General features: G+C 43.5%; 1 protein-coding gene across 1 annotated transcript in view; it reads right to left on the minus strand.

The window, feature by feature from the left end:
* Positions 1–4,686: 4,686 nt before the first annotated feature.
* Positions 4,687–12,909, minus strand: part of LOC139458686 (uncharacterized) — a 36,336-nt gene continuing 28,113 nt past the window's right edge. The window contains exons 14-17 of the mRNA XM_071240099.1: positions 9,842–9,939; positions 7,424–7,492; positions 6,529–6,643; positions 4,687–4,791 (exon numbers count right to left, since the gene is read on the minus strand). Of these exons, the coding sequence (XP_071096200.1) occupies positions 4,766–4,791; positions 6,529–6,643; positions 7,424–7,492; positions 9,842–9,939 (308 nt within the window). The 3' untranslated portion in view covers positions 4,687–4,765. The remainder of the gene's footprint in view (positions 4,792–6,528; positions 6,644–7,423; positions 7,493–9,841; positions 9,940–12,909) is intronic.

Below are 12,909 nucleotides of genomic sequence, written 5' to 3' on the forward strand. Positions count from 1 at the left end.
TAGACACCCATGCCACCCAACTGCGTCTGAAGGGGGTAGCCAGTGTACACAAGGTATAAACAAATGACCCCCAGGAACCGGAGTGGGGCTATTATCGTGTTAATGTGTCCTCCTGGTCTGTTTGTTTACAACAAAGACCGACTCGGCCTGGAAAAGTCATGACAGGATTAAACTGTCATTCACAAGGTCAAATAGATAATGCCAAGAAATTGTTTACCGTATTATCATCAACGAGCATACCTGTAAACAACATTGTAGGACATACCAACGTGCATATCTGTAAACAACATTCCAGTACAAACTAACATGCATATCTATAAACGAACATTAGTGTACATACAATATTTGTTGACAACACAGTACAAATGTAAAATTAATGAATACCGGTACACAACATTAGAAAGAAAAAAGAGAGTGAATATCAAGGCACTACCCGGGCGCCTTGGTGGCGTCACTGCCGTGACACCCTACATAAAACCACTGGAGTGAAGTTTAATTAATGTCCCAAATGTTATATAACTAACCCCACCCGCATTAGTTTTCAGTCTGGATAGTTGTAGTACCAGTTACATAGCCACACCTCATCGACAGGATGTGCCAGGGTGGAGAGACAAGCCACGTATAACGGTTTTTTGTTATCCAGATGGTGTTGAGATCGCACGGGACTTAAATTACACAAGATCAACGACCAGGCTAGGTGTAGAGCAATTTTCTTATACCCGAACCTAGCTGTACCCCATATCTGAATGTGCCTGACAATTTAGTGCGGTCCACGACAGAGGGTGCATAGGAGCAGGGATAGCATCTTCGGGAACAGCAGAACCATTTCTATTTGCTTCCAGGGTCACTAGAACACAACATATGCACCTGGTTACAGCAACCAGTCTCAACAAACTCCTGAAGGAAGACAACATTTCTGACATCACAGAGGCCAATGAAAAGGATGTGCTTAGTTTCGAAAATTGGTGTGAGAGGCGCAACATGTAAAATCCACAATTTCAGTTGTCAATGGAATTGGCAATATTGTCCTTGGTCCGTGCATCTAGAGAAGCCAACTTTACCTTGTACTGTCAAGAGCTGTAGGGACTGAGACCCTTCTTTTTGACAAGAGTGTGAACTTTGCACGATGGCTTCACATTCATCTCAGGGACACGATGACCGTAGAGATGAGATATCCCCAGTTGGCGCTGGAATTCCATAATGGAAAAAGAATTGTTGTACACAAACAAAGCCATCGAACAGTCTCACGAGCAGGTCAAAGGCGATATCTGTGACTGAATATTTATCAGCACTAAGAATATGGATGGTAGCTGGTACGAAGCAGCATCTGAGGCTAGATTCAAATGTCAGACACCATAAACAGACAGAACAAATACAAATAAAGTTGTATTCTGTGATGAAGGAGATGGGACATCCATTCATGGAAGAAGCTGGAGAATTACTCACATTTGTAAGAAAATTGCCTATCCTAGTGCTGCTGAAATGGTTGCCACATTATTTGAGGACAAATGCCGCTTCAGTGAAATCAGAATGAAAACAAATCAATGGTGTTTAAACCAAAGGATTTTAAAGGGGCCTGTCGTCTATTCTCCATGCATCGTGCCTGTCCAGAGAATGTGAGAATGTGCAGAAGTCCCAGCTTGCTTCAATACCTTGAGTCTCATATTACACCGCCTGATGCAAAGCCACATATTAATGTCATCATCATTGATGGTTCTGGTTTAGTGAACTCACTGCCACCACGAACCTTACAGACGCTTGAGGAATATGCAGCACTAGACATGGTCACCAACGTGCATGCATACAGTTCTACGTACATGAGATATGTGTTTCATGTCTATTGGTCCCCTGGTCTGAAAGCTGAAACACGGTCAGCGCAAGGCATAAGATCTAGACGCAGGGTTACAAAGAGAAAATTCAACAAAAAAAAGGTTCTTTAACTTCCTGGTTGACAAATTAATTGAGATAGTGACAGTGATAGTGACAGGAAGGTGTCGTCTCCAATCAATCAATTAGCCTTGAAGGACTGACTCCGTGTACCCTTGCAACCATGAAGAAGCAGATACGCGAGTTTGTATGGACGCCAGGCATGCTGCAGCAGAAGAAACTCCTCATGGAAAACGCTACACAGATGTTTTTGTCACAATAGTCAGTGTTCTACCGCTTCTACAGAATCTTGGTTTAGAACATCTGTGGGTTGCATTTGGTCAAGGCCAAAACATGAAGTGGATTCCAATACATCACTCATTTGTTCATGAGAAGTCCAGAAGCATTCTCTTCTTCCATGCTTTCACTGCCTATGACGTTGTGTCAGCCTTTCGTGGTTAAGGAGACATGCTCAGTCAATACCCACCACCCTCCACTTTTAACAATATTCCAGCAATATCACTCTGTGTGTGTGTGTGGGGGGGGGGGGGGGGGGGGGGGGGGGTGTCCCCCGCCGTGATATTGCTAGAATATTGCTAAAAGCGGAGTAAAACCATATTGAACCATCATCGACCTTAGAATCTACTCAAGGAGTGGTTTATTAACCGCCCTTGTAACGTGTGTGGTAATTGTTTAAAGGATACATATATGTATGGGCATCCTACCTCTGCAGTTGCACATCTCTGCTTATTGCTCGGGTGAGGGGACGTTTGGTCTGTGTAGTTGGCGCAAAGACGGTATCCTTCGGAGAGAGAATGTCATACATTATGGATACAATGAGTGAGTGAGTGAGTATGGTTTTATGCCGCTTTTAGCAATATTCCAGCAATATCACGACTGGGGACACCAGAAATGGGCTAAACACATTGTACCCATGTCGGGAATCGAACCCGGGTCTTCGGCGTGATGAGCGAACGCTTTAACCTCTAGGCTACCCGACCGCCCCACCAGAAACAGAAGATGTAGACGAGACAATACTGGAAATGTTTGTTGTCATGATGCTGACAGGTGTGATACCGCTTAAAGTACTGATGAAGCAAGACTGGACATGTTTGCTCTGAAGCAGAGGCTAGTTCCTCGGGCAGCTCTAATCCAACACGATAAGCGTACCACCTACCAAGCAGGCTGCACATGGGGCAAGGCAAACACATGCCCAATGGAAAGTGAAAGTCATGCTGACTGAGGATAGAAGAAGCAAGATGACGTGTGGGCACCTCCACCAATTGCAAAGAGTTGTGAAAGTGCGTCTACCTCACCCAATGCCTTGCAGGTGCAAGTTTTGTCGTCTTGGTCCACCATGTTCAGCTTTGTGGAAGTGCAATTGCATAAAATTAAAATTATGTTAGATCTGAACATCGCTCAAAAGAGGTTGTGAATTACAATGAACAAAACGATGTCAGTCAAAGGTCAGTAACTCTAGATCTTTATGATCAGGATAAATTCAGTGCAAACTATTCAAGAAAGAAACACAATGTACAAAATACACATATACATGTATATAAAGTAAATACATGATGAAAACAAATAGATCTGTCATATATAAAGATTCTGATTGCTTAAAGATTAGTAGCAGTGGCTTCTGAATTGGTAAAAATATATGGTTCCACATCAAAAGCATTGGTTCAGTCACCTATTTAGACGAAATGGTATTAATTACCTGAAATGGTGACCATCTTGAACACATGGCCTCAATTTTGAGTTTTCATGGCTAACGGGCTTCTTCAAGAAAGTGGTCCCAGAGGAGTATGTTTGCCATTTTTTTATGCTTGCCTCACCATGTGAATGATGTCTCAGCAAGAATTCCCTGCTAAAAGCAGAATCCATTGTACAATTCCGACTATAGCATAATCAAAAACGTCACGCCGAAGACCCGGGTTCGATTCCCGACACGGGTACAATGTGTGAAGCACATTTCTGGTGTCCCCCGCCGTGATGTTGCTGGAATACGGCTCAAGCGGCGTAAACAACGCTCGTAATCAAATAGTGATGATACCGAGTGAGTGAGAGTGAGCTCAGCCTGGATATTTACCAGTCCGCAAGTTTTACATCAAACAAACTCAATGCAATGTGTTCTTATTTCAATTATAAGTAAAACGACAATACTGTTCGTCACCCCTCTGTTGGTGCTGCGTCCAACACCTTTTGTTGGGATATTTTTAATAGCTCAATGCAGTGGTACCTTTACCAGTGTACTTGTCAGGCAATGGTGGGCGTGAGGGGTGGGGGTCTTTCACCGTACAACGAACGTTTGAACTACTCCCAAACCTTTGCTTTCAGTCAAAGGCGACGCTGTTGAGGGTTTGGGTAGTTGTTCAGGCAGTGTGAGTCGTGACAAGTTAGGGTGGAGACATGCTCATGCTTTCAATCACTGGTTTGTCTGGTCCAGACACGATCACGGCCTCCGTAGTATAGCTGGAATATTGCTGTATGCGCCTTCAAACAACATTCACCCATTCCTTATTTCTGGTACTCTTGGAGCATCGGGCGACTATGCTTTTCGTTAGAGGCGACTAACGGGATCGGGTGGTCAGGCTCGCTGACTTGGTTGAAGCAGCATGTCATCGATCCCTATTGCGTGGATCCATGCTCACGATGTCAGTCACTGGATTGTCTGGTCCAGACTCGATTATTAACAGACCGCCGTCATGTAGCTGGAATATTGCTGAGTGCGGCGTGAAACAACAAACCAAACCAAACTCTTGGAGCATCAATAACATGACTCATTTGTCTGTTTTTGTCATGTGACACATTGTTGTTTATTGGTTGTACAATAGTGTTTCTATTTCTTCACTTGTACTGTCTGGCGTCAGGCATAGTAGTGTCCAGATCGGTGTCCAGATCATCCCAGGGCCACCACGGACAACACTGGAACAAAATAATTGTTCGACCAATAAAGAAATTAATATAATCGTTTTGGTCAATCGACCAGTATCAAATATCAATAGCCACCAGTGTTTGAAACAGTCGAACGCAGCGACCAGACATCGTCGGTACTTGGCAACGTGAAATGAATATGTACAATTATAGGTTAGAAAATGTGAAAAACATCCGCACTGTCAAAAAATAATTGTTCGACAAATAAAGAAATTACAAGATTTGTTTTCGTCAGTCGGGGGTATCAAATAACAATAACCACCATTTAGGTCAGTCGTCGGTGTCTGGCATTTTGAAATATTTTTTACAATTTTAGGTTAGGAAATGCACGGTCACTACAACTTTTTAAGTATGTGTTGCAATACATGTTTGTCCGAAAACACGGAAAACATCGACTAAGAAAGTGTGAGTCAAGATTTTAAGAACAGAGAGCTTGAAATGTGTCGTTTTTCTATATTCGACTATGGCGTCGTATCTTTTTCGTCACAGTGGGCGGCGTGATGTCATAATAGTGATGAGAGGTGACCAACACGGGTTACTCCGGGACAAGCCGGGGGGAGTGGGACCAACACGGGTTATTCCGGGACAAGCCGGGGGGAGTGGTGACGAATGCCTTGGGTTGCGAGCTTTGTGATAGCTTACGAAGTACCTTCGCTACACACTTTCGCAAAAGGTGCGTTCGGTTTCAAATTCAATTTGGTCCGGTTAAATCTACTGATATCCTAGCTCTACATTGAGAATACAGTATGCTCAGCTCCAAGTTATACACCCTAAATACTATCACAGCATTATTTTATATGAATTTCGAAATTACTCGATTATTGGCCAATCAGAGGTATCAAATCACAATAACAAGCTCCGTTTGAAATAGTCGATTTGACGGCCGCATCACCCCGGAAGTAAATATTAATAGATCAGTTCTTTTTCGTTCATTGGCATTTATAAACAATTACAATTATAACGTATAAAATGCAGATTCACGGTATTACAATATTTAAAGTATGTGTAGCAATACAATCTCGGTAGAAAGCACGATATAAATCGACAAAGTGAGTGCATTTGAAGTTTTAGGAACCAGCCGGCTATGACGTCATATTTTGTGTTTCGCAATGCGTTGCGTGGCGATGTATTTACACACACGGAACTAAACTTGGCGAGGCTTACTGAATTTTCTTTATAGTGTGTACAATTGTATTTGCTGCACACTTTCAAAGCCTGTTTTATATACGTGTAATATATAATTTTAAAAAGAACAATGGTTGAGCATGTACAGTACAAAATGGTTCAAAATCTTTTATCGATATTTCCTTATTTCACAGGTAACCCACTCCAAACACTGGTCGTCACTCAATATATTGGCTAACACCAAAGAGCGAACGTTTAATTTTTCCCACTAGAATGGAGATAATATACACTGTGGAGGAGGTTACCTGTATATTTAACCACGCTTCATTGAATTTGTAACAGAACGCGCATTAAATATGTGTGTCATGCTTCACGTCCAAATGCTTTATTGTTATTTTACAAAGGCTGAAAAATTAAGAGAAAATATAAATCCCCTGACGTCACGAATGAAGAAGAACCAATGGGTAGTGGCAGAAAATACACCAGCTACGTAGCCTACCTTTTGTTTCTTTTACCGGTCGGAAAATATAATTTACATGAACCAAACGTTCTAAAATGAAAGCTAGCGTGTCATCTGTAGGTGAAACATCCCGGGAAACTTACGTTGACGTTTACATTCGTCTACTGCGCATGTCATGTTGCCACAGCAACTGCCACAGAGGATGGATTGATGGGAGCTGGCTTGATGCATGTAGTTGGTTTGCAAGAAGTTGCATTCCTGAAATAAGAAAAATACATTCCTGACCACGGCAGCCAATACTCGCCATGCAGAGTTAACTCCCCTTAATTAGGAGCTTCATTCCTTCTATAACCCTGGGATAGTCGTCGCCACACACTTGCTCGTTAGTTTTCCAGATGACTAAACTGTACATGTTGACAGACAGGAAACACAGGGATACAACACAGAGTACTTCATCGTCAACCCCGACCCGCTTGCCGTGCAAGGCGACCATGCTTGTCGTAAGAGGCGAGTCACGGGATCGGGTGTTCAGGCTCACTGACTTGGTAGATGCATGTCATCGATCCCAATTGCGTAGATGGATGCTCATAATATCAATCACAGGATTGTCTGGTTCAGACTCGATTATTTACAGACCGCCGTCATATAGCTGGAATATTGCTGAGTGCGGCGTTAAACGACAAACAAACACAAAATGGTCTACCCCGCAGCACCGTAACATATGGTGTTAATATCATTATAGTTGGTCACATGTTCGGCTCCTATCTCCTCGAAAATAATCCTTTTTACGGCCGAAGTAGGACGTAGTAACACAATGTTGTTTCATCAGCTATGCAAAGGGAGCAAACGCTTGGTTATTCTCCATAGTGTTTTAAGCTGAACGTAAATCCTCTATACTTATCACTCACTCACTCACTCACTCACTCACTCAACCATTCACACACCCACTCACTCACTCACTCACTCGGCTATTCATTCTGGAAGCCTCTTAAACATCAGTACAGACATTATAGACAGGGGAAGTAACTCCAGGCCTACCGATTGTGGCACGCACTCGCTGAACATGTTCATATTGCCGCCGTCATTTGTCACCTGCACTGCGCATGCCTGAAAACAGAAACAAATATGGAGCTAAGTGTATGGCATCCTTTATTCAACCAATTTTACCATCTGCTATTTTTCCATTACAACGGTGTTAATGATGTTCTACGAGAAATAATCTAGCGATCTTGTGTCTTAATTCGTGATACAGGCCAGTGACCCCATTCCTATACCTGCTCTGGAAGACACGTCTGACAGTAACCCCATTCCTATACCTGCTCTGGGAGACACGTCTGACAGTAACCCCATTCCTATACCTGCTCTGGGAGACACGTCTGACAGTAACCCCATTCCTATACCTGCTCTGGGAGACACGTCTGACAGTGACCCCATTACTATACCTGCTCTGGAAGACACGTCTGACAGTAACCCCATTCCTATACCTGCTCTGGAAGACACGTCTGACAGTAACCCCATTCCTATACATGCTCTGGGAGACACGTCTGACAGTAACCCCATTCCTATATCTGCTCTGGGAGACGTCTCACAGTGACCCCATTACTATACCTGCTCTGGAAGACACGTCTGACAGTAACCCCATTCCTATACCTGCTCTGGGAGACACGTCTGACAGTAACCCCATTCCTATATCTGCTCTGGGAGACATGTCTGACAGTAACCCCATTCCTATATCTGCTCTGGGAGACACGTCTCACAGTGACCCCATTACTATACCTGCTCTGGAAGACACGTCTGACAGGGACCACATTACTATACCTGCTCTGGGAGACACGTCTGACAGTAACCCCATTCCTATACATGCTCTGGGAGACACGTCTGACAGTAACCCCATTCCTATATCTGCTCTGGGAGACACGTCTGACAGTAACCCCATTCCTATACATGCTCTGGGAGACACGTCTGACAGTAACCCCATTCCTATACATGCTCTGGGAGACAGGTCTGACAGTAACCCCATTCCTATACCTGCTCTGGAAGACACGTCTGACAGTAACCCCATTCCTATACATGCTCTGGGAGACACGTCTGACAGTGACCCCATTCCTATACCTGCTCTGGAAGACACGTCTGACAGTAACCACATTCCTATATCTGCTCTGGGAGACACGTCTGACAGTAACCCCATTCCTATATCTGCCCTGGGAGACACGTCTGACAGTGACCACATTGCTATACCTGCTCTGGGAGACACGTCTGAGCGTAACCCCATTCCTATACATGCTCTGGGAGACACGTCTGACAGTGACCACATTGCTATACCTCCTCTGGGTGACACGTCTGACAGTGACCACATTGCTATACCTGCTCTGGAAGACACGTCTGACAGTAACCCCATTCCTATACATGCTCTGGGAGACACGTCTGACAGTGACCACATTGCTATACCTCCTCTGGGTGACACGTCTGACAGTGACCACATTCCTACAGATGCTCTTGAAGACATGTCTGACAGTGACCCCATTGCTATACATGCTCTGGGAGACACGTCTGACAGTGACCACATTGCTATAGATGCTCTGGGAGACACGTCTGACAGTGACCACATTGCTATACCTCCTCTGGGAGACACGTCTGACAGTGACCCCATTGCTATACATGCTCTGGGAGACACGTCTGACAGTGACCCCATTGCTATAGATGCTCTGGGAGACACGTCTGACAGTGACCACATTGCTATACCTTCTCTGGAAGACATGACTGACAGTGACCACATTGCTATACCTCCTCTGGGAGACACGTCTGACAGTGACCACATTGCTATACATGCTCTGGAAGACACGTCTGACAGTGACCACATTGCTATACATGCTCTGGAAGACACGCCTGACAGTGACCACATTGCTGTACATGCTCTGGGAAACACGTCTGACAGTGACCACATTGCTATACATGCTCTGGAAGACACGTCTGACAGTGACCACATTGCTATACATGCTCTGGAAGACACGCCTGACAGTGACCACATTGCTGTACATGCTCTGGGAAACACGCCTGTTAGAGACCACATTGCTGTACATGCTCTGGGAAACACGCCTGGTAGAGACCACATTGCTATACCTGCTCTGGGAAACACGCCTGGTAGAAACCACATTGCTATACCTGCTCTGGGAAACATGCCTGGTAGAGACCACATTGCTATACCTGCTCTGGGAAACACCCCTGGTAGAGACCACATTACTATACCTGCTCTGGGAAACACCCGTGGTAGAGACCACATTACTATACCTGCTCTGGGAAACACGCCTGGTAGAAACCACATTGCTATACCTGCTCTGGGAAACATGCCTGGTAGAGACCACATTGCTATACCTGCTCTGGGAAACACGCCTGGTAGAGACCACATTGCTATACCTGCTCTGGGAAACACGCCTGTTAGAGACCACATCGCTATACCTGCTCTGGGAAACACGCCTGGTATTGACCACAATCGTGTGACGTCTGCAGTGGGGCTGCGGTACACTTTCTACAGTGTGCCTCGTGACGCAGGTTGTCTAGAACGAGAAAAGATTGCATTTGTAAACAAATGCTAGAGTCATCTGTAAATAGTGTCACTCGGTTGACTTCAACTATTATCCATTTAGTATGAAATCCAGTTACGTGTATTATACTCAATCAGAGAAATCCGTGACTTTCCTCGTAAATTTCAGTTAAACAGCAGTGCCTGTAATGACTACTTATGACAATTAAATTGCAGTGCATGTAAAGACTAGTTTTGATAGTTAACCTGCAATGCATATAATGACTAGTTATGACAGTTACCCAGCAGTGCATGTAATGACTAGTTATGACAGCTAACTAGCAGTGCATGTAATGACTAGTTATGACAGTTAACCTGCAGAGCATGGAATGACTAGTTATGGCAGTTACCCAGCAGTGCATGTAATGACTAGTTATGACAGCTAACTAGCAGTGCATGTAATGACTAGTAATGACAGTTACCCAGCAGTGCATGTAATGACTAGTTATGACAGTTAATCTGCAGTGCATGTAATGACTAGTTATGACGGTTACCCAGCAGTGCATGTAATGACTAGTTATGACAGTTAACCTGCAGTGCATGTAATGACCAGTTATGACAGTTAACCAGCAGTGCATGTAATGATCAGTTATGACAGTTAACCTGCAATGCATGTGACGACTAGTTATGACAGTTAACCTGCAATGCATGTAATGATCAGTTATGACAGTTAACCTGCAGTGCATGTAATGATCAGTTATGACAGTTAACCTGCAGTGCATGTAATGACTAGTTATGACAGTTAACCTGTAGTGCATGTAATGATCAGTTATGACAGTTAACCAGCAGTGCATGTGATGACTAGATATGACAGTTAACCTGCAGTGCATGTAATGACTAGTTATGACAGTTAACCTGTAGTGCATGTAATGATCAGTTATGACAGTTAACCTGCAGTGCATGTAATGATCAGTTATGACACTTAACCTGCAGTGCATGTAATGATCAGTTATGACACTTAACCTGCAGTGCATGTAATGACTAGTTATGACAGTTACCCAGCAGTGCATGTGATGACTAGATATGACAGTTAACCTGCAGTGCATGTTATGACTAATTATGACAGTTAACCAGCAGAGCATGTGATGACCAGTTATGACAGTTAACCTGCAGTGCATGTAATGACTAGTTATGACAGTTAACCTGCTGTGCATGTAATGATCAGTTATGACAGTTAACCTGCAGTGCATGTAATGATCAGTTATGACAGTTAACCTGCAGTGCATGTAATGACTAGTTATGACAGTTACCCAGCAGTGCATGTGATGACTAGATATGACAGTTAACCTGCAGTGCATGTTATGACTAATTATGACAGTTAACCAGCAGAGCATGTGATGACCAGTTATGACAGTTAACCTGCAGTGCATGTAATGACTAGTTATGACAGTTAACCTGCAGTGCATGTAATGACTAATTATGACAGTTAACCTGCAGTGCATGTAATGACTAGTTATGACAGTACTAGTTACCCTGCAATGCATGTAATGACTAGCTGTGACAGTTAACCTGCAATGCATGTGATGACTAGCTATGACAGTTAACCTGCAGTGCATGTGATGACTAGGTATGACAGTTAACCTGCAGTGCATGTAATGACTAGTTATAACTGTTACCCTGCAATGCATGTGATGACAAGCTATGACAGTTAACCTGCAGTGCATGTAATGACTAGGTATGACAGTTAACCTGCAGTGCATGTAATGACTAGGTATGACAGTTAACCTGCAGTGCATGTAATGACTAGTTATAACTGTTACCCTGCAATGCATGTAATGACTAGCTGTGACAGTTAACCAGCAGTGCATGTGATGACTAGGTATGACAGTTAACCTGCAGTGCATGTAATGACTAGGTATGACAGTTAACCTGCAGTGCATGTGATGGCTAGTTATTACAGTTAACCAGCAGTGCATGTGATGACTAGGTATGACAGTTAACCTGCAGTGCATGTAATGACTAGTTATAACTGTTAACCAGCAGTGCATATAATGGCTAGTTATTACAGTTAACCTGTAGTGCATATAATGACTAGTTATGACAGTTAACCTACAGTGCAAGTAATGACTAGTTATGACAGTTAACCTACAGTGCATGTAATGACTAGTTATGACAGATAACCTGCAGTGCATGTGATGACTAGCTATGACAGTTGAACTGCAGGGCATGTAATGACTAGTTATGACAGTTAACCTGCAGTGCATGTGATGACTAGGTATGACAGTTAACCTGGAGTGCATGTAATGACAGTTAACCTGCAGTGCATGTAATGACTGTGTTATGCATGTGAATATACTCACAATAAAAGTTTGGACCTTGCCACACATGAATCAGGCTTACAACATATAAGTCGTGACTGTTAACAAGGAAAATCTCATAGTCTAATTATTAAAATTTGTTAACCGAGGTCACCACATTTCTGGCAACCAGAGGTGACCAGATTCAAATAAGTACCCGACATAAAACAAAAAATGCAATCTCAGACAAACAAAATGGCTGCCTGGAGAAGGGGAAAACACCATCCGTCACCACTCGCTCCTTTCCGTAACCTACAAGAAGACTCGTCCCCCTATCGATGAATGTTATGTGCGAAAAACGACAAACCAATCAGAATGCGCGTATGACTTCAGGTACTTCGGTCAAAATATCCCTCAGGAATATTGTTTTACTTTACATATGTCTTGCATCTGAAAATATGCCCAACGTACAGTTAGATGTGCTTAAACTTGCTGTATAATACCGTAAGTCCCGATGTGTTTTTAATAGCAACTGGAAGATATATATATATGGGGTAATATATACGTGAATTATCACGCAACGAGTTGACAAGTCTTTTAGCTACGAACGTTTTCGCTTAGACGGAACTCAGTTGCGAAAAACGGCCACGTGTCGCTATTCGGCTTGTTCCGGAATAACACGAGTTGGTCACGAATAGGGGAAACAC

Source organism: Haliotis cracherodii, unplaced genomic scaffold (genome assembly GCF_022045235.1).
Source record: "Haliotis cracherodii isolate W230 unplaced genomic scaffold, xgHalCrac1.p SCAF_13, whole genome shotgun sequence".
In the NCBI taxonomy this organism is placed as follows: domain Eukaryota; kingdom Metazoa; phylum Mollusca; class Gastropoda; order Lepetellida; family Haliotidae; genus Haliotis; species Haliotis cracherodii.